The following is a 23,568-nucleotide window of genomic DNA, read 5'->3' on the forward strand; positions in this document are numbered from 1 at the left end:
GTACAATATTCATAGTACATATTCACCTGCAAACTCTGTTATAAAAACGGCCATCTGTATATTATGCTCATAATTCTGCCTATAGTAATAGTACAATATTCATAGTACATATTCACCTGCAAACTCTGTTATAAAAACGGCCATCTGTATATTATGCTCATAATTCTGCCTATAGTAATAGTACAATATTCATAGTACATATTCACCTGCAAACTCTGTTATAAAAACAATCATCTGTATATTATGCTGTTGTACATATCTGTAAAAACCCTACTTATAGTAATATCCACCTGTATATTATATTCGGTACATATCCAGCTGTAAATTTAGTTCATAACACTAGTTATCTATATATTATATTTATAGGACAAATCTATTAGTGAAATTCTGTTTATAATTGTATTTATCTCTATATTTATTCAGTAGAAACCCATGTCCTGTACTTATAGAACCATTTTTTATCCTGCACTTGCTGCTATTGCACTTCTGGTTAGACCTAAACTGCATTTTGTTGCCTTTTACCTGTACCTGCATAATGACAATAAAGTTCAGTCTAATCTAATCTAATCTAATCTCCCATGAACTTTCTCGATAACAGACATCAAAACTGGTTTTGGAATAGATCAAAATGGATACAATTAAGATCCTTGAAAGATTCTGCAAACAATAATCTTAGCAATAGGCAGGGAACCAATTCACCCTGTTGTTAATCACATTGTCCTTTCACAGTATGCAAGTAATTTGGTGTAAATAATGTACCCCGGTACTTTAAGAACAAGCTGTTGCTGAACCAAAGGGGTGTAGCTCCCAAGCTGCAGCATTCACCTGAATAATGCCTGACACATCATGGAAAAATTATTGTTTACTTCAATTCTTCTGCTGAAAATTATGTTACTTTGAATAATCAATGTAAAAAAAAAAAACAATACCAAAAAAAAAAATATATCAATAAAAGCAAACTGGGGTTGACTAATTATTCTGGTACATGATCATTCAAGCTTTTCAAATATGTTCAGTGCTTTGAATACAAGCTGTAATGTTGGGCCCCACCCTTAACCTAAACTATATGTTCAAGATGTATTTGTCTGTCTTCTTTTACATATTTTTTTTAGCTTTGATAACATCCTTTTTTTAAATCTATAGAGCTTAAGTTGTTGATGAACAATTTACAGCAAAATCAGCGCTAACTATTTTCATCCTCACAAGTTTGTCCTATAGTTGGATGAGAAACCAAGAGGTTCACTGTCCTCTCTATTTTATCCCAAAAGAGTTCTATTGTATGTTGAGGTCAGGAGTTTGTGCAGCCATGGATGCAACTAGACCGTCTCAATTTATTGATTCGAGAACCAATGCTTTTGAATTGTAGCAAATCTTTTCTTTGAAGTGAAAAACTGGTAGATCATATTGAGTCTCTGCTCCGTCCACAACAGACGTTTGCAGAGGTTTTGCTGTGCACTGTCTCATGATTACTACAGCATGCTTGTTCTGCAATCCTATGGCACCTCCTTTATGTCATTTCAGTAATGGGTTTTGTGGCTACCTACCAAGATTGGTCAAGAGTTGGATATTAATTGAATGATATCATATTTCCTCATTAGGATATTTCAGTTGATTATTGTCCCACCACACACGCATAGATCACATAACAAAACCGAATTTGAAAAAAAATTTCAATTTTTAAAGAACTACGCAGTTGTGTTAATGTTAAATAATTTGTCAAAATCTCTTAATCGCTGACATATATGTATTTTACATTAACTTCTAACCTCAGCTGTATATGAATATCCTCAACACCACCAATGCATCATTTTAGACGATTTAACTCATGCATCTCGTGGGGTATTAAAGCCAAAGAAGGAAAACAAATTAGCATATTGATGGATTAGCTGTTTATTCACTAGAGGAAATGACATTAATATTGCAGCAGTAAGTGACTGCATTTATTTGAATAAATCTATCCCAGCTTAATCAGATCTGATAACACATTACAACCATGTTAGTGAGTTTGTGTGTTTTATACTTCAAGTGTTTTTGAAGTTGTTGTTCTTTTCTTCTGTTTTTTGCAGGTGCTGTGGAGGTGAGAAAAGAAGGTCTGGAGGCTCAGGTCAATCGCCTTGCTGAATTGATTGGACGTCTTGAAAATAAGGTAACAGAAAAGTCTTACAAATTGCTTTGTTTTTTAGATAGATGGCAGTGTTACATTAATGCTCATGAGGGATTCACAAGCAGAACCCTTGCATCTAAATTAAAGTCCTGATCTTTAATGATATCTAAGCCATATCAGTAATAAAGAAACACATTTATTTATTTTATTTAAGGGTATTTGCTACACCTTGTCCTCAGACTGATCACAGGGTTAGGGTTACAGCAAATAATCTTTTACTGACTTGTTTGTGATGAATGTTATATTCTGTTGACCTTTGTAAATCACAGGATTTATCTAAACTTTAGTAAATAAATGGTTGGTATTTTTTTTTTATTTGATACATTTTATTGTTTATCACATATTTTTAGAAACGTTTTCAAGTTAGATGCATTTCTATGACATTCAAAGATTAGGAGTCTTGAGTTCATTTATGGTCAATGATCAGGAAGTTTTTATTGCATTTCCCTTTTTATTTCAATGTTAAAAGGCATTGTTCCTTTTTTAAGAGTTTCAGAGTTCCCTAGAGGCAAATATATGATCAAATAATGCCTTTAGCACTACGAAGAATTTATTGTTAAAAAATGCTTTTACTTTCTTCCAACCCAACAAAAAAGACTTGCCTTCAAAGCAAAGTCTTCTCTTTACATCTGGCTTTCCCCTTATTTCACGACGTTGGTGCATCACAACACTTCCATAGGCTGAACAAAGTCAGAGACCTCCAAATAAAACGATTTTCACTACTTAAACATTCGCTGAAAAATAATTTGCTGTGACTGTGCAGATTAGCTGCTGTAAGAGCCAGTTGGTCTCAAATTTGAGCTGGAATCATCATGCTCGTCCTAATATCCACCTCCTGGTTCAGAGAAAATGGCCGTCTGTTCACAGTGCTGGCACAGCCAGGAAAAGGTAGATGCTACCTGGAGGGAACCTTCTCATGTAGAGCCTTTTCATCCGCCTGTTTTCAAAGTACAGGGAGGGTCTGCAGCTCTGACAGTTGGGCTCATGGGGATTACCTACTGTAGAGATGCACGAATCAAGCAATATACCATTGTGTGCATGACTGTGATGAAGGAATACCATCATAAGTATTTATAGTAACTACTGCTTCTGGTGGAGCCTTTCCACATCAATAAATTGCATAAAGTCTAACCGAAGATTGATTTGCTGTTGTTTTAGGTTCAAGTGCAAAACGTAGGTAGATTACTTTCCTCACAGACCTATGGTTTGGGAACTAATTTGCATGATCCAGCATGATGTACCAAAACTACTGATGCAAAGTCTAGTACTACAACCAGAAATTATTTCTAATCCCCAGATAGGGATAAAGGAGGAAGAAAAATACGAAGTACCAACCATCTGCTGTCTACCCTTGTGCAGCTTGCACAGTTTTAGACTAACCTTGAAGATTTTTTTTGATGTAACAGAAATTACTTTTTTGCTGTGCTTGTTGTCAAAATGTCATTGACCGAAAATGTCAATCTCTCTGGGAGTTTAGATGCAATCTGACCCATCTGTTGTAAATATGAGGGCAGGATCTGCAGTGATATTTCTGGAACTTGATGGACCACCTGTGATGTGCTGAATCCGTCTTCTCCAACATGGTTTTTAATCACAGGGTTGTTCATGACACACATTTTATTTCAGCTTCAGTCTTCTTAGCAGTAGTCTGCTTAATCCCAGCCATTTTATTATGATCGCTGCATCTCTAAAGGTGATAGCAATTACAACAATACAGTCATTTTAAGCACCTCTGTCCATCTATACTAGCAATCTAATTGAATTTAGCAGAATTTTATTGGTGTAGATTTTTTAGAACTTTCATAATTCAAACTGAAGTAATGACATTATTTGATCAGACCCTTTCGTAACTATTTTATTCAGGGAGCTGAAAGTGACAATACATTTCTCTTCAATATCTAAAGACAACAGCCTTGAAATCTTTAGCTATGACTGCAGTTGTCAAAATAAAACAGTATGTGTTTGTCAAGCTGATTACATTTGTGTGCATAAAACATGAGTTTTTTTCATATCGTAATCAAACTTCATGCATTGCTTTGAGCTGCAAAAAAAATCATCTGTTGAATATGCAAATTGGAATCTTTATTTCTCTTAATAAGAGAAACTTGGTGTCAAGCTAATCACTTTCAATAATATATTCACTAATGTGAACAAATTAATGTGGTTACATACCAGATATGGATTTATAAGCTTAGATCTATTTAATATGCATAATTTAGTGTTTTAGCCATGTTAGTACAGTTATTCAACTCTTTGCAAGAGCAGGTTCTTGCATAAACGGCTCTTCCACTGAGGAGTGTAGGGATAAAATGAATGAAAAACATCTGATTTCAGCAAAAAGCAGGAGCTCCTGCTTCTCTATTGACTGGTCAGAAATAAGGGAATCAGTTTAAACCACAACTGACAGAGTGTGTTAAACTGCAGTGCATGACGTTCAAAGATTTTGCTGAACCATTTAAAACTTTATTGGCAGCAATTGCAGAGGTGATTGGACTCCTGAAACAAGGTTGGAGAGGATATTGAACATGATCAAAAACCAGTATATTTGTAATCTGGTGAGGTTTCAGAGCACCATACATGTAGCATAAAAAATCTTCATCTGCTTTTTTAAATAACAATTTCCCCTTACATCAGTATTCTTTCTGTCACATGCCAAGACATAAGAATATTTAGAAATGATGCATGTGAGGATAGGTTCCTGAGCAATGGAGCAACTAGAGCAGCAGCTCCACCATTTATGAAGGGGGAACAATCTGTTTCCAGCTGAACAATGGTGAAAGCCTCATTATTCTTACAGCAGGTTGTAAATGTAGTTGTAAAATCTTTGGATATAACCAACAGGATAAAAAACAACAATATCAAGAATCAAACCCACGATTTCCTGGAGAATGAGACAGTGATTTAGACCTCTACACCATAAGTCCAGCACATCATAGGGCACATCATAGCCACTCTCAGGGTTGTACGTTTCATTCTCTTGTATTGCTTTGTGAACTACTGGTGAAATTGTTTAAATCCATCTTTGATCGTATATTACACACAGTAAAGGGAGGTATTTGGTCATTCTCCATATTCATCAACATCTGCTCTCATATTTTACAGTGGGACCAGGCCTTTATGCATGTGTGTGTGTATATAATATTTCTGCTGTTTATCCATGCTGCTAAGCTTCCTCACTCTGTATGGGATTTTCTTTTTTTTTTTGTGTAAAGTGAATGAAGCAGTATTAGGACCACAAAGGCTGCAGGCAGTGGCTGCATTCAGAGAACGTGAGAAGAAAATCAGCGGGATAAGAAGTGCAAAGGCTCAGAGATGTTTAATAAGGAGCTGTTGTTGGATAAGCGAGGAGTTTTTTCATCACGTAGGGATGATGAAGGGAGGAAGGGCTCTAAGACAGTAAAAGTATTTCACTTTCCTTTTCCTTAGGCAACTTCACAATTCAAGACATCACCTTATCTTCCTCATTCTCATTTCTTATGTCCTTCATCCTCTTCTTTACATCTGTTTTTAGTGCTGAGCCTTTTATGTCTAATGGACTCTTAGCTTCAGCTCTCTTTGCAAAAGCAAGCAGCCTTGACAGAAAGAAAAAATTATAACAAAACACTACTGTATATGCTGCAGGGGGAATAGGAGAATAAAGATGTGGAGGAGGGAGAGAACATGTTTCCTCACTTCCTTTAGTAGAATAAGCCTTTAGCTTGAAGCCAAACTGGGATTTCCTATAACAAATGAGTTAAATGGGTTAAAGTAAAACTATTTTCTACAGTCCAGTGACCTCGATTTTGGCAGCAATGATTGAAACACCTTTAAAGAGATGTTCTTTAATCACCTGTGGCCCCCAAAGGCCCCAGGGAGCAAATTACTTCTACCAGGTTGTTTGAAGCCACTGTGGCTTGAAGAAAATCTCTTTTTACAGTTGATTAAACTCAGTGAGGGTCTATTTTTTAAACACACTCAAACAGAAAAGAAAATATTGATTCTGTTTGTCATTTTTGCTTTATTCTATGAGGAGGAAGTAAAGATGGTGACAATAATTTAATTCCCTAATTTGCTTCATGTTTGCTTAAGTTGCAGAACCAAAGATTATAATATCAGTTTTCATGCCTTTTAACACACAAAATAGGAAAATTGTGGCATTTATTTGCATGTAGTCCATTTTTGGCAATGGCATGCACATTTAAAGTTGATATGTATAATAGAGTACAATTAATAGGAATTAATAGGGTTTAAGACTCCAACAATGTTGAATGTTAGGAGATGAAAAATTTGGTCTTTAATTATTTGCAAAAAATAATTTACACAAGTCAACTTGGATATAAAGCACAAAATAATCAATTTTAAGGATTTGAAACAACATTTTAATGTCAGGGTTGGGTGGAATTTGGTTGAGGACACAAATGCAGAGATGATGAGAGGTTAGAGATGAGTTTTTGCTATTTAATGCAAACAGAAACAAAATCCAAGAACCAAAATAAAGGAAACTAAAAACCAGAAGTTACCAGCAAAGAGTAACTGAACAGGTGGTGTATTATGGGAGACAGAAACAATTGGAGGATTCATTATCTGATAGGGAGCAGGTGTTGACAGAAGTAACTAGAAAGGAGCTAAGGGAAAGGAGACCAGCACGAGGTGGCAATAGAGAGTAAATCAAAAAATGCAACAGTGCTTAAATATAACACAAAATGGAAAAGAAACCAGTGAACAAGAAAACACAGAATGACATTCCGTAATTTTCGGACTATAAGCCGCGACTTTTTCCCCATTTTTCGACCTTGCGGCTTATATTACAATGCGGCTTATCTATGGACTTTTACAGCTAACGGCCACTAGGGTAATACCTAAATCTATGGATTTTACCATCCACCATGTTGACGTCAAATTTGCTTCAACACACAAGCACGGTAGCCGTGAGCGCGGGAATGTGGAGGTCCTCCGGAAGCAGACTTCTACCGCGAGTCGTACGAGACAGAACGACAGCGAGAAAGACGGACATTACGAGCGCAAGACAGTTTGTGTGACACCCTCATTATGGAAAACAAACGTACCGGTAGAAATGCATATGATGCAGCTTTTAATTTAACCAGAGATGGCAAAAGTATTCACTTTCCGTACTTGAGTAAAAGTACAGATACTTGTGTTAAAAAATACTCTGGTAAAAGTGGAAGTACTGATTAAACTTCTTTACTCAAGTAAAAGTAACAAAGTACAGGCTTGTAAAAATAAAAGTAAAAGTAGAAACCACTTTTTTTATGTCGTTGCCTACATTTTAAATGGATGTCTGCCAATAGGACTAGATCTCCGTTGTGTTCATTTTCAATCATCTCGTCGTCCATACTACTATGCTAACGCCACCGCCACCAAGCTGCAATGATTTGCCGCAAATGAATACCGCCGAATCTGTCGATTCATCTTGTAGTGGTGCGTCAAATGCAACGTAGATTCCCATACAATTAGATTGAATTTGGTATTGATGACGTGAAAAATAACGGTAACTCCATTGAAATGATTCAAAACTAAAGTAACGAGCCAATTTTTTTAAATGTAAGGAGTAGAAAGTACAGATATTTGTGTAAAAATGTAAGGAGTAGAAGTAAAAAGTCACCATAAAAACAAGTAGTAAAGTAAAGTAAAAATATCAGAAAAATCTACTTGAGTACAGTAACGAAGTATTTGTACTTCGTTACTTCCCATCTCTGAAGTTAACGTATGCAAATATGCAAATTGTGTTGAAATGTTAATAAATATGAGCTTCCCCAAACAGTTGCCTCTTTCCTGACAATCCTCTCTGTGCACGGACCATATGGTAATTAAACATAAAAAACCTGCTGCTCATAGTCCGGAGCGGCTTGTATATGTACAAATCATGCAATTTACTGTAGCTTATGCAGCTTATATTCAGGTGCGGCTAATAGTCCGAAAATTACGGTAAATCAAATTGGAAATAAAAACTTAAAAAGAGACTCAGACAAAGTCCACATAGGGCACAATCATGACAGTTAATTGAATTTAGGTCTGAACTTTGTTTAGGCTATTTAAACACAATAATATTCTAGGATGCAAACAGGACCATTGTAAACTTTGTGGACTTAATCTGGTTATCTTATAATATTATCCTGTGTTTTATTTAATCTATGGTCTCAACTCTGGTAAGCTCCTACTGAAACAGATGCAAAGCACAAAGAAGTCACTGCCATCTTTTATTATGTGCCGGCTATGTAGAAGTGCTGTTAGAAAGAGAATTCCGTTTTTTGTTGTTGTTGGACCTTGTGCTTTAAAAATAATGAGAGATCCGTTAAAATACACATGTCTGCCAGATTACAGAGTGCAGTACTGCAGATAAAAAATGACAATATTAGAGAAAGAAGACGAGACAAAGGTATTGTAAAAGCATCCTGCTGTTTTAGCAAATGCTTCAAGCTCAGATCTTCCTACTGACACTGTGCAGGTGTCTGGAAGAGGAAATGATAATATCACACTGCGTCAGAGCAAATCACAATTTGTTTACTGAATGAATAATGGGCCGATCACACACCGAGTGATGTTATATGTGGCAAGATGAAAATACTGCCCTGCGTTGGCACCACTGCTCTGATTACATGCTGGAAATCCTGTTGCTTGCTCAAAAGGTAAATCCATTCAGCCTCTGCTTCTGGCTGTCGTTCTGACATTCTCCTGCTGTCTTTCATGTTCTTGGTTTGCAAACTATTATTATTTATTACTATTTGAGTCCTGCAAACAGGAAAATGCTTCTTTGCAGGAACACAAAAGCCTTGGTTTTATGGAGGTCTGGTGAAGTATTCATGAAAGGATTAAAGATAAGCAATTACATTTCAGCCAAAAGAAATAAAGCTGTAGGCTATATAATACTTTGATAGGTTCCAGATACAGAAAGCTCAACTTAATTGATATAAAAATAAGTTATTTAATTTTTACATAGTAGACATAGTAAAACATCTTGAAGATGCACATGAGGATCCTTATTTTATGCTTTTGATTGTCTCCTTGTGGTCATCGAATGCCGTTGTTGCTTCCAACAGTGAGCCATTATGAAAGCCAAACACACCACCAGATAGTTATAGCTAACTTGACCCTTTCTCACATACCCTGTATTCTGTTTAGAGGGGAGTCTAATCTTTCATGTGCTGAACAACCAGCAACACAAAGCCCATTCTTTTTTTCAGTTTAGCTGTGGCAGTGCTGTCAGACCAAGCTTCAATTTCTAATCCCTGAACTGTGTATGTTTTGAGGACAACAACCAGACCCTCTGTCCTTACATTTTCCCTCTGTTTGGTAAAAGTCAGTCAGCCTCTGAGTCACTCAGTGTTTTGATTTGTCACTTACTGTTGCTTGTTCGATCTGGCTTATGTAACTATGGAGTCACTGAGTGTCAAAGCGAAGGAGAAAAGTGACTTTCTTGTCATCCTTGCACACAGTTATCAGGCCACCTGGCTAAGCCACTGTCTTTAGATAGCATCCAGTTCTAACTAATTACATCCCAGTTATCTAACTTGAACTTGATCAAGCCTGTTTGTTTAAATCTAAATAAAGGAAGAATAATTTTACAAGTAAATGTAAGTGTAATGGGTTGTTGCATCCATTCATCATTTAAAATGTTTTTCTTTTTTGAATAATCTTTGTATAAAAGTATAAAATCTCCTCCTTTTGTTCCTGGTTCTACTCTTATCGTGTGCACTGACACCTGTCATTGTGCTTTTAGCTGCTGCTGTTGTTGTACAGTAGTTGCCCCTGTTGATTGACACCTTACTGATGTTGCTGGTGTTGTGTTTCTGGTTACAGACAGTCTGGTTTGATCTGCACCAGAGGCTAACAGATACCGATGGCACCCCAAGTGCAGTAAGTAGACCAAACATTTAATGAATACATCCTGTGCCTTACAACCTGGCATGCAGCCTCCGGACCAGTATCTCTGTCCTGTTGCCTGCAGGGTGCTAAACTAATAGTGAGGCATCATGAAAGGGATCACAGTTGTTTCCCAGGAAACAGAGGCGGGCTTGTTTTGTTGTCCAGATTTTTATATTCAAGGGTTTAAACATTTTTATCTCTATTTTAGCTGCAGATTAAATAAACATTTTATCACCTGTTTTGAAAGCAATGCCATATTTTTATGGTTTGAGAGCTTTTTTTTTTTTTTTGAAGATGTATGATTCACAGAAAACCTCAGACAAAACAATTAATAAAAACACAATTTCAGAATTTAAAAAAATACTTCCTTTTTAATTGCAGACTAATAGGCATAATAATGCATTTGTTTTTGCAGCAGGAGGGAAAAGATCCGTAAAGCACCATTAAAAAAATTAAAAAGTGACATACAGTGCAACTCATCCCCCTTGTTTCTCCATTTTGTAATTTACCGTAACACTAAATTTCATTTTACAGAACCTCATTTGTATACTACAAATAATTATAATGAGACTGGTTACCTTTGAGCTGTAATTTGATTTTAGGTCATTAATGCAGCTGTTTTTGGCCTTGGAGCACTGAAAAAATATGGCATGCATATTTTGTATCTACTTGAGCAAATATAATTACTTTAGCACAATTGTTTCATTTTCTACCCTGCTAATATTAAAAATTGTGTTAGAGTAACTAAATATGCTTAAGTAGATAAAAAAAATGCAAGAAAAAGTGTAGAAGATCTTTGTAAAAAAAAAATAAAAAATTACATGGTGACCAAAAGCAGCAGGCATTTCCAGCTGGGTTCAGGTTAAAAAAAAAGCATATTCCTATGAGCTTTGATATTTGTAGCGCCGTTCAGTGCAGCACCTAAAAATGTAAAGGCTGTGGCACAAGATATGTATAAAGATATTACTGTTCACGTATTGACAGAGTGGACATGTTTGGTAACTTTGGAGGAGCCTCAGAGATTCTTTAACCCCTAGTTGTTCGAGGCAGATAGCTAAGGAGAAAAAGAACTGGACTGTTGCCTCATTGTCTAATGTAATCTTTTTAGATAAAAATAAAGTTTGCATTTCATTTGGAGTCAGGGGGAAGGAAAAGAATCCATGTTGCTGAAATTTAATTGGGAAGTCAGTGCAGTTGCTTGGAAAATTTAGAGCACCTCAAACAAGCTTCTACTGAAAAAGTTAATTGAGGTCTTTATTTTATTTTCCAGCAGGATTTGACCCTTGCCTCCCCAAATTACCAACAGCAGGTTTAATGACCATGTTTTTTCGGATTGTGATTGGGCAGCAATCTCCCCGGCGGTTCATTGCATTGAAGTGACCAACCAGCAAAAGGAGGCTCAACCTCTTATTGAATATTAATAAGTTTGAAATTTGTGTTTAAATTGTGTCCAGGCTGAATTACCAAGAAGAATTTATGGCAGACTTAGAAAAGTGTATCCTTACAGACATTCTATAGCAAAACAGATCTTGAGCTTTTCGTTTTGTCTTTTTGGTTTTTGTTTCAAATAAAAGATCACAGTTTAATATGTAGTCCCCCAAAAAAACTTCCAATATAATTTTTACAAAATGCGGCTCTACAAGTTATTGCTTTAATTTAGCTGTGTAATTATGAATTATTTAACATTTATTATAAATTGGTTGTTCTTGTAGTTCAATTATATTCCAGCACCACATAAAATTACAATAATGAATTAAAGGGTGTGGTTATAATGTGACCTGCTTAAGAAGTAAATATGTATAAATATTTTTGTCATTGTTAGAAATAATTTAAACTAATGTCTTTTAGGGGTTCTTCTAATAAGAAAACAGAGAAGAGCTTAAAGCTTGAGGAGCTTCAGCATACCTGACATATATTAAAACTGTTACAAATGACATGTTTACATTTCTAAAAAATAAAAAAAAGCCCAGAACTTTCTCTTAGAAGCATTTTGTACAGAGAAACAGATTAATCATCAAGACACATCTCATTGTTTCAGAATGATTTATTCTACGAGAAACCATGAATAATCTCAAACAGCAAGCCAAGACATGCACAAGTAAATAGAATAAAATGCTATTTTTTAGGTTTCTCGATTTTAAAAACCATGTTTAGTTTGACAGACCAATTAATGTCCATCATTACCAACAACTGCTGTTGCCATCTATAGCTGTTTAAAGTGCAGTAATCATCCATGTGGACCTGTGATCTGTAATCATCTTTATTAAACTGGGAGAGGATAATCACTGTTTTGTTGCATCATTACACAAATGAACAGCCGAAAGTGGATTTCGGCTCTGGATGCTGAAACTGGGGGTGAAAATAAAGGAGTTTGAAAAAAACAGACACCTTTTTATATTAGAAGCTATTATGGTCACACAAAACTGTTGAAATATGCTTTAATGAAGATGAGCATTAAACATTTATAGCTCCAAAATGTTTATCAGTGAAGCTGTTAATGGATTTAATTATAGTTGTTGCCTTTTAAACCATTGTTTAAAAAATAAACTTAATTTTGTTGATAAAACATGCTCAAAAAGAGATTTACTTGAATGCTTTTTTTTTTTTTACTCTGGCCTGTTTTTTTCAAAACTACACAATATAATGCATGACCATGGACAACCATAGAAAAAAATGATAAAGCAATTCAATTTCATTTTTCTTTTGTTTCTTCTTTTTTTTTGGGACATTTCCTCCACATGCTATTTGCAATGGAATCAACAACTATGATTTCAAAAATAAAGAAAATTGTTCCTATATGTTTACCAGGGTGTTTTAAAATAGTTTATATAAAAAATGCTGACTCATGAAATTTATTGATTGATTATTGTAAGAACAGTTTAGAGAATTTAGACTAATCAGTGAATTATTTATAAAAGTACAAAAGTACTGGACACAAGTAGGACCAGGTTTAAGCCCAGTTCAGCCTGGTATGGTTTGGAGTGGCCTTTAAAGATATAGTGGAGGATGTTATTTTTCTGGGTGGATTATTAAAAATAAGTGATCCTCCTTATTGTTAATCATTCTGCTGATGTTTACGTAAGGCTGTCCTTCTTGTTCATCCCCATTTTCACTCACTGGTGGTTAGTCTGACATAGTGGAAAAATTGCAAATCTTCTTTTGGAAATTAAGCTTGTATGAGCGATGCACACAGCAACTTTTAAAGTGTGCAGTAGTGTGGCAAAATGGGCTTGTGGATGCTCTTACACGTGTGTAATAGGCGTTCCCTCTCAGGAGCGGGTACAGGGTTTTGCATGTGCTTTTTTTTTTAAGTGGAAAGGGGGCGGGTCTTTTCAAGAATTCGCGAAAATCCTAAACTATACCTTTAATTAAAATGCATGATAGATGCAAGGGAAACTGGGATTTTAATGTGAATACTTAATTTTAAGTATGAAAAGCTTTTTTTTTAACACTTAAAGGTACCTGTTTAAATATGTTTGATAGGAATAAAACAAAAAGTACCTTATTATTAAAAGTAAATTGATAAGTAAAAAAAAAATTTTAAGATATACCCTAAACCACAAGCTAGCCTTGAAAATTAATAATTTTCACTCCCATTTTCTGATGTCAAAAAGCCTAGGATTGGACTACATTCCTTGGATCTCCAGAGAGTAACTTTATTCTATGAAAAGATCAATTGTCAATCCAGCATTGCACACTGAACCTCTATCTGGCACAGTTTTTTACATTTTCTCTTTTCTTTCCTGCTCCTCCTCGTTTTTACATCACTTCTCCTCCTGGTCCACTCTCTCCTCTACTGTTTCTTCCTCCTCCTCCTGCTCCTCCTCCTTCTCCTCACTCCTAGCACTTTATCCTGTCCATATGCATCAACTGCATGACTACAACTGACATAGACTTTCTAAAAAGCAATAATAGCACCAATGATAAACACCATGGATTTCAGTGTCAAATAAAAATACAACATTAAAAACAAAATACGAACAGTGTTGCATACACAGGCCATAAGTAAATTACAGTTACAGTTTGTATTACTCTTGACCGTGTAAGAACGATGTACATTACAAACAGCACCGGAAAAGAGGGTCTTATAATATGATCTTCTTAACTTTGAAAAAGATACTTTTTTTCTCTTAAGCAAACTCTGTCCTGTTATTCAACCCCCCTGGCTGTCAAAAAAGCGAATTTATTTGTTGGGGACAAAATTTGGCAAAGATGCATACACATGTTTTTTTTTATAATTCCTTACTAGCTTATTTAAAAATGGTTAAACAGTGTCAGCACAGAGAAGCAGACTTTTTTTGGTGTTTCAGAAGCAAACTTTCTCTAGGCAATTAAAAACAAGATGTCTTAGACTTTTAAAGTGTTATTTTGTAGTTATTTAGAGAAACACTGACTGTACACATACGTATAAACATATGTAAAAAATTATACAAGATACAATATTTGTTTTTTTCAGGACAACCCGAAACTACAGTCAGTTGATGCATGACTTTTCATATATTATTTTCACTCTTCACCTTTAACAAACATGAATCTTGTTCTATACCATCTTTGGAAACAATATCGATTTGATGAATAATCAACTAAGAGAAATGTTACAATTAGGCTTTTGTTAGTGAAGTAAAGGAGTTTTTTTTTATGGTGGTTTTAGTTTGAAAAACGAAATATAAAAAGAATGTGATGCATGGAAAAAAGCAATAAAAGCCCAAATATCTTAATTAAGAAACAAGCAATCTCCTCGGGTAAAACACGGTTTGCAAAAATAACTAAATAACCAATATCCTGTTCAAGCCAAATATTAAGACCCTGCTAAAGTCTAAAGTAAAGCCTATTATCTCGTTTTGGAAAATCAGAGCCACTCTCCTTGAGTGTAATCACAATATTTTACAAAAGATTAGTTTGTGTGTTTTTTTTTTTAAATACTTTCACCTTGAATTCTACAGTAATTGAAATAAACCTATGTTTTCCTTTTAAATAAAGTCCAAAATTCACCTTTAGTGTTTTTTTTTCTGCCAAGAATATGTTCTTGCCTTCGAGCCCAGATCTTCTATCTGCAGGACACCATTGTGATAATCACATATTGCTCTTTTGCCTGCAGCAGTTGAGCCACTTATAGCTTCCCATTAGCTGCTGGGAAACTGTGAGAGGTGGACTAAATTGCCTTGTTGTCATGGCCACAGACATAAAAACACAGTTTTTATTATTTGGCATATTTTCCCCCACCATTATTACAGAATAAATGTGGAAAGGGACATATGAGGGAAAAGAAGGTCGAATAGCATGGACTAAAAGCCCAGCTGGCAAGGATTCACCACAGGGATCTAACTGCTGAAAAATAAGCACATCAACTTTTGACCTTTTAAAGACTATTGATAGAAGTGTGGACAGTTGCTCTAAGTCATGGTTTACCATATATATATATATATATATATTTCTATTTCTATATATATTTCTATATATGGTTCAAATGAAAGTTCACATGAATATTGCTTTAGTTTTCCATACAAGAGTAAAACCACATCATCTGACAAATCTGTGCAGATGTACTGTATATGTACCTTCAAATCACACACAAATCAAATGCAAATTCAATTATGTTATTGTGCCACAAATTCAAAGTTTCTTTTATTTATGTATTTTTTTTTCTGCTCCTTTAGAAATGTGGGGATTCAAAGTGTGGAGGGAGCAGTTATAAAATTAATTAATTTTAGATTTTACATTAATACGTATGACTGTATAAACATTGTTTTGCAGATCTGCAGCAGTAAACTAATGTAGGTAGCTAGAGAAAAACCTCTTTAAGCAGCAACTTGTAACAGCATCACCACTACTTTTGGTTTTCCACATTGAAGTGATTCAGCTGCATTCAAAGGGGGTTAGGAGATTACAGGCTATAATCTGGTGATGTTCTTAAGATGTTCTTAAAGATGTTCTTAAAAATTATTCACACATCCCATATATTTTGAGCACAGTTTATACAGTTCTGTTTTTTAAAACTTATTTTGGAATTTGATAACAGATTAAATTTATCTCACCTAACTGATAAGATCTCGTATGTTTAACATTTCATGAAAGCATGGATACTGGGACTAGTTTTGACTTTCAGTTGACTTTGATGCTTGATTGCTTAATTTTTACTAAATCAGTGACCGTGTTTTAGACCTCCCTTTGGAAATTTATCACAACAAGCTTGAAAAAATATTTTCTCTAAACGCTTATACTTCAGATACCAAAGGTCATCTCCTCATAGTCAATAAAGCACTTTTTTTTTTAAGAAATGGCACTCTTGATTTATTTATCATGTACAAAGCAGAGAATTGCTGTGACAGCTTCATTCATGGGATAGAAGATATTTTAGTCCTTCTTCTTCTGTCTCACAACACTTTTGATTGTAGAAGTATATTTGTAATTTTGGAGCAAATCTTAACAGATCTTAAACTACAGCTCTATCTAATAATGGATAGATCTTTAGCTAACTTTCTAGTCTAAAACCAGAACCCTGTACAAACTAATTCCAGAATGCAATGTCACATTCTTAAGATTATTTCAAAACAACCTATTTGTAAAAGTCCTTTACTAATCTCAACAAAGTATTTTGAAACAAATATGACAAAAAAGTATAGTTCATTATGCTGCAATTTAAAAAAGAATATTGCAACTATAATTTAGCTTTCCTGATTATGACTATTTGCAAAGTATTATCTGCTTATTATACTGCATGACCATCTCTATAAACAAGTCTTGAGAAAAAGAACGGTGCATTCCTAGCTACAGATAAATGGCTAATCAACCAAATGAATTATGCCCATGCAATATTTTAAACCCTCTTTTTAGAGAAGACAGGCTTCCCTGATTAAACACAAACATTGCTTGGAGGCCGGCACATCTGTTTGATTAACAAGCTATGAATGGCCTGTGAAGCGAGGTAGTTATGCATCTGTTTATTACTAAACTAAACTAAAACAGCCGTGCTAGATGAAATAAAGAGATGCTAAGTAAATGTTACCCTTTGTTTTTAATATTCTACTCTTTACCCATTTCTCTTAAACACTGGAATACTTCACCCCTTTGTACTGCTCTGGTCTAATGTAGGACAATGTTTTTTGCTTCTTAGGAGGACCTTCTTTCACCAAGGTCATGCTCTGTCTCAGTTTTGAAACTTTATTTTTCTTCCTCTTCTACTCTGTCCTCCTGACCTCACGTTTCCCAGCAGGGTAAAGTCTATCGAAGTATTTCATCCGCACTCTAATCTCTGCAAAAAGAAAAGCGTGTTTAAGTGGGATCAATGAGCAAGGAATCCTGATGAAATCACACTGGAAATGGTTGATGCAAAGACTATGTTAAAGCGTGTTTGTGGTGAAGGAGCATTTATTTCATCGTAGTGGACAATTGTGAGCAGTTAGTTTACCTGAAAGAAGCAAAGGAGGTCGAACAAACTGCACACATTGTATCCAGTCCGTCTCCTAATCCCCCTAAGAAGTCTGTCAGAGTAGAGAAGCAATAAAAGCAAGAGAAGCTGGAGTTGATTGAGAACAAAATAAGAACGGATAATATAAGGAGTTGAGTGAGATAGTGGGGCAGATTATAAAGTAATAAAGGAAAGATAATAGAAATGGTTCAAGGAGCAGAGAGAGGTGGGGGAAAAAAACTTGATGGTACAAGCTTGGCTCTGTTTTTTTAGGAAATAGATGTTTTCTGTGTGGCTCAGAAGGTGTTTTTTTTTTTTCTAAATCTCAGCAGCACAAATTCATCATGGTGTTCCTTTCCTCATTCAGCATACAGTATCTCTGCACAGCTGTGTTTATGTAAATGAAAGCCGTAATTAAGCAGGATGAATTTAAAAAGCTCTAGTCTACTCTATGGATTATTGCTTTCCATGATGAAAAACTGACAGCCATTAATTATTTTCTCATGTTCAGTTTAAAAAAAAAGCTTCAGTGGGAATGCAAAGATCCAGCTGATCTGGATACGGTTGTCTTCCCATTAATCTCCAAAGTTTCCCATCTTTTAATAAAAAGATCCTTGTTCATTTCACATTTTCTTATACAGTAGGCCTTGTGGCAAGGCAATTTTATTTGTATAGCACAATTCACTACATGGACAATTCAAAGTGCTTTACATCAGCTAGATATTCAATTAGAAGAAAACTAAAAGCAGAATAGAAATGGAAAAAAAAATTGTAAAGCTAATAAAAAATGGTGGTATTCTTTTTTTTCAATATGTCAGAGACCTGAAAACACTTTTTCTAGTAGCCAGTCTTGTTAAAAGGGAGTAAACAGTCGCTGTTCTTGAGATTTATGCTTCAACACAAAAAAAAATTTCCCAGCATCCATAATTACTTATTAGATTGTAGAAGAAATTCTGTCATAACCTACTAAAGGTTTAGCAATGTTGCTTTCTCATGGACTTGTTTCGGAAAGCAAAGCCAGGTTAAATGAACTTGTCTTTATCAGTGTGACTGACAACTTCTTTAAAAGCAGAGGCTGCAAATGTTTGGCCATAATTTACAACACAACTTAAACAAAAATAGATGAATTTAAAAAAAAAAAGTAAAATAAATGATATCAACCTCTTGTTATAGAAGTAACACCTAATTATGGCCTGCTTTGAAGGCCTGCCAGGAGAAAGCCTCTTTACATGAAAGTGAACATTTCAGCCTATTTGCTCATTTTTATCTTAATGAAGCACAAAACATTCTGTCTCCCTTGTTATTTACTTTCTTCAAAAATAAGAGTGGGAGCACATTCACAAGTAAAGTACATGTACTGTTGTTTTTCATTGTTAGTCACTCTTGTGATAAAAACATTTGTTGTTATTACTTGAAAGTTTATGTGCACAATCTTATTTCTAGCTCTGTAAATAAAAAAAGCTAAGACTTGACTTTCAATTTAATAACTTGGTACGAAATTAAATCAAATTTCAAATCCAAATCCAAAATGTTGAAAACCTATCCACATCTGTAGAATCTCTTTAAAGGTATAGTATTCTTTTTCCGGGTGGATCATCTAAATAAGTGGTCCTCTGAATTGTCAATCGTTCTGGTGATATGTTTACGTAAGGCTGGTGTTCAGTCAGATCAGCATACCCATAGTCAATACTCGTTTAGAACAATTGAATTACTTACTTTTTGGTGTTTTTTGAAGCGTATGGCGACCTGACCTTAAATAGTTTTTTGTTAATGACTAAAGGGATACATGCCCGTCGAGGAAGTTCAAAGTGTATTTCTTGTGCAAAACTGGGATAAACTAAAGGGATACACAGGAATAGCATGTGCATATGTAAATCTGACGATTGCGCATGCGTATTGAGTATGGATATGCTAATCTGTCTTACGTGCTCGTCCCCATTTTCAGTTATCGTTGGTTAGTCTGACGTAGTAGAAAAATTTCCAATCTTCTTTTGGAAATTAATGTTCAATGAGCAATGCAAATGGCAACTGTTAAACAGAGCGTGCACAAGGAGAAATGGGCTTGTGCATGCTCTCGCATGCATTTAATAGGCGTTCCCTCTCCGGAGCTTGTACAGGGTTTTGCATGAGCATTTTATTTTTTAAAGTGGAGAGGTGAGTCTTTTAAAAAAAGTGCAAAAATCCTCCAATATTCCTTTAATATAAGCAGTTTGATGCAAACTGTTATGCTCGAAAAAAAAAAATATATATAAAAAGCCTGTTCATTTTGCATATGGTATTTTACCATACTGTAATATCATTTTTAAATTATTTTTCAGATGTTTTGAGTGAGTTTTTGTTTTTGGTTTCTCATTTCAGAAAAATATAATTGAAAGACGGAACATTTTATGCTAATTGTGAACTTGGAAGTTTCAAGAATAGCTTTCACTTTTTTGGTAAAATAATACACTTTTCATACAATGATTTTATGTATATAAAAAATTTGCTCATCTGGTCTTCACTAGGTTCTACATGTTTTTTTGTTTTTTAACTTGAGTGTGCAAAGAAAGGCAAATATGAGGAATACCTGAGGAGAAATGTCATTTATAATTAATACTGGAATTTTTATTGATTGCTGCATTTTATGGCACATAAAATTATTAGATATTGATATCAAGACTTGCTGTAGTTATCTAATGTGCTGTTTTCTCTAACATGGGGTCTGTGAGAAATGAGAGTAGTAACCATGTGCAGAGATTCCACAGTGCTTAATATACTGACCTTACAGATTTTATAACGAATTAAACCCTTTTAACATAACTGTAGTAAAAAAACGGTTTTAGCTTATTTAGATCATATTAATCATATAAAATAATAAAGTGTGTTTAAAGTTGAATATTAAATATGGAAGTAATACCTTAGAATTCAAGGTCCTTTAAACATGGCTTTTTAGCTGTCATGGTTGGAGTAGAAGCTACTTTACTCATATTCCCTGCATTAATATGGTCCATTTATAGTTTTCATTAATCTTAATTCCAGTGCAGAATTAAAAGGTCCTGAAAGTGTTATATGTGGCTTTTTTAATGCCTGCAGATGAGCTCCACTGATGCAGTTGATTTAAGCTGCTCTCCATAAGAGTGCATCGATGGTAACTACATTTGTGTGAAGACGGCGCCTCACACTCATTTCTGCTTTCAAATAATCTGCCTCTTTCTCTTGACATCAGGTTACCAGTTTTCCTCTCACTTTAAGCAGTTATGTTTTATCTGCCAGGCTGAACTCAATAGACTTTGCAAAGAACTTTTGAACCCCTTACTGATTTATTCCTAGAAAAAAGTTTCCCTTGAGACATTTTTATAAATCAGGTGCATAAAATTAACTCTAAAATAGCAAAATTCCCACCTTTAAAGGGTGGGCACTTTGATGATGGGTAATTTTTTCCATTCCTGGATTAGCAGCACTGATTTCTACCTTATCTCTTTACGCCGCATTGAAGATTTTCATGCACACCTTTTCCATTATACATCAGCTTTAACAGTTATTGATGTGGAATCGTTAGTGTTTGTTTCGGGTTGTTTTTTCTGGTTTGTATCATTTCAGATTTTAAAGACAATATCATTTCTTTGATGCCTTTATAAGTTGAACTCTAAAATAAGAGATATCAACCAATCCAACCAAAAGAGAAATTGTTTAACTTTTTCTTTATAAGAGAGAGCTAACATGAGTTTTTGAAAACATTCAAACTGCATTGGGTTCAAAACCTTTGCTAAACATGACATGTCCTGCCTTGACAGGTTTGTGGGTTTCAGATGTTTAATGAGATCTTGATCTTTTTACCGTCTCCAGTTGTGATATATTAAAGATGGCACCTGTTCTCTGGATAGCCCATATTCCCTGGTGGCTGTTTGGAGTCTTGGCACTGGAGATTTTCTCTGTAAATTCAATAACGGCTCCTACATGCATTAATCAATCACAGCCCACGCTGCATCTCCCCATTACTCCTCTTTTCCTCTTTCCTTCTTCTGGCTCTGCTGCAATACAATTTAGTCCACTCAGCTTGCAAACCTGACAGCTCACTCACTGTATCTGTTGCCGTGTGGGTTTGTGGGGCTGCTCTGTTCCATCTTTCACCTCCATATATATTCTGACATAGCCTTTATTACCTACCTTTCTTTATTAAAGTGACTTCAATGACTATTTTGTTGTAGGCTTTTATTAGACTAACTACTTAGCCTGCCTGAAGGGATATGCTATATTCCAGTTGAAGCCACTCTGCATCGCCTTTTTTCCCTGCACCAAGAACCCATTTCATGATGCATATTTAATTATTAGTGATTACCAAAGAAGATTTAAACACAGAGAAAGCCACTGTCCCATTACACTTCTTCAAAGGATGAACGTTAGTGTTTGCAAAAGGGGCAGAAGTCCAGAGTAAGAAAAAAAAAAACTGAACAAAGATAATCACTGAGTGTAAGGTTCACACAACTGTCTTTGCTGTTCAGATTTATTTTTTCATTTTGTGCATGCGTTCCCCTGCTCAGCAATAATCAAGGCAAGATACTGACCTTTTGACAAAACGGTTGATAAGGTAAAATGAATGCTATAAGTGGCCCCAAAGCAAACCTGGCGGGCTCTGTCCAGTGTTGGATGGAACGACAACCAGTCCAGGATGCACCAAGCTCACTGCTTTTTGACTTTTGGATAGAGTCAGCCAATTGAACTAATGATTTGACTTAGACTGAGGTATGTTTTTGGTCACTAAAACAAGCAGCAACCCCTCTAGGTAGTTTACATACCAAAGCTCGAAGGATTGGATTTATTTGTGCAGCACATCCTACAGGTGCTTGTCCTACATGTCGATATCTGGGCCCAGTCAGCAACTAACACTCCCTATTATGCTCCCCAGATGGTTTCTGAATTTATTTATTTTTATTGTACTAGTGTAATTTATCAAACTGAAAGAGACTGCAGTGATATTATAATACTGTTTTTTTATGGAAGGATATAGATCGTCTCTAGCAGTTCTATGGTAGTTTCTGTGTGTTAAAGTAGCCTTTATATGGATGTCAGGACAAAGTTTTTCCTGGAACAATCATATTGATTTTGCCAGATTTGCTTGTCTCCATAGTGCCTAAAGGCTACCTGACTATCACTGCTGATCACAGTGTACCTATCTTCTGATGGCTGCTTCCAAAGGCATAAGGACTACATCTTGAAGCTCAAGGCATCTCAGACAATGAGATTACTGAACACCAGTGGCATCCACTGTCTCCACAACCAGGGAGATTTAAATTATGGATGTTTAGCTTATAAATCTGCACCTACTGCATGATTATAGTATTTAAAACTGAACTAAGATGCATTCATGTACTAGAGGGGTCTGCCAACTAAGTGCCTACTGACTTTTACATCATTGTCTTCCTAATCAAATGGCGTAACTTTCTGAAGGACTGGTGTGGACATGTCCCCACCAACTTTGGGCATGGAGGGGACAGTAACAACCAATAATTTCCCCTTTTTTCCCCTTTCCGCTGGTATACGTTTGCCAACAGTAACTGGGGTTGGGTGCAGCTGTCTGTGTTCAGAGCGTTTTCAGTCCGTTGTTGTCCTCGCTCTCCCACTGCTCTCTAGTCCCACCTCTTGAAATATCATGGGATCTGTCTCTTTGGGACATAATATTATTTGGAGTCGCTATTCATAGCATACATAGTAGCTACACGGAGAAGGAGAGACACAGCAGCACTAAGTGAACTTTAACCGGCAGCTACTTCAATATATGTTTCAGTAAAAGTTAGGAGACTGGTTGGTTAAAAAAAATTAGAGATGCCACTAAAAAAACAGTTAATTACCCATACAGAACCTTTTCAGCTAAAAATGTAGATTTATATAAGTTAAAAAAGCTGGGCTTCTCAGAGGACCATTACTGAGAGTTACAGATTAAAATTAACACATATCTGTTGTTTTCTTATTGAACAGAGAATCAGACTGAGAATCAGCTTCTAGATATCTTGAAAATTAGTTTCTCTTGCATTATTATATTGGTAGACAGGTTCATAAATTGTTTTTAAGCAGAGCAGAGACACAATAAGGGACAGATGCAGATTTAAAGGTGAAACTGATTCACTGGGATATGCAACATGCAATAAAATATATC

At 35.3% G+C, this 23,568-nt stretch overlaps 1 protein-coding gene across 2 annotated transcripts in view; it reads left to right on the forward strand.

The window, feature by feature from the left end:
* The window catches only part of necab2 (N-terminal EF-hand calcium binding protein 2), a 154,126-nt gene that overhangs the window by 106,885 nt on the left and 23,673 nt on the right, over nucleotides 1-23,568 (forward strand). The window contains exons 8-9 of one of the 2 annotated variants that reach the window (XM_015371140.1): nucleotides 2,067-2,146; nucleotides 9,962-10,018. In XM_015371140.1, the coding sequence (XP_015226626.1) occupies nucleotides 2,067-2,146; nucleotides 9,962-10,018 (137 nt within the window). The remainder of the gene's footprint in view (nucleotides 1-2,066; nucleotides 2,147-9,961; nucleotides 10,019-23,568) is intronic. The other variant, XM_015371141.1, reaches the window with a different exon arrangement.

Source organism: Cyprinodon variegatus, unplaced genomic scaffold, assembly GCF_000732505.1.
Source record: "Cyprinodon variegatus isolate N-32 unplaced genomic scaffold, C_variegatus-1.0 Scaffold54, whole genome shotgun sequence".
Taxonomy (NCBI): Eukaryota; Metazoa; Chordata; class Actinopteri; order Cyprinodontiformes; family Cyprinodontidae; genus Cyprinodon; species Cyprinodon variegatus.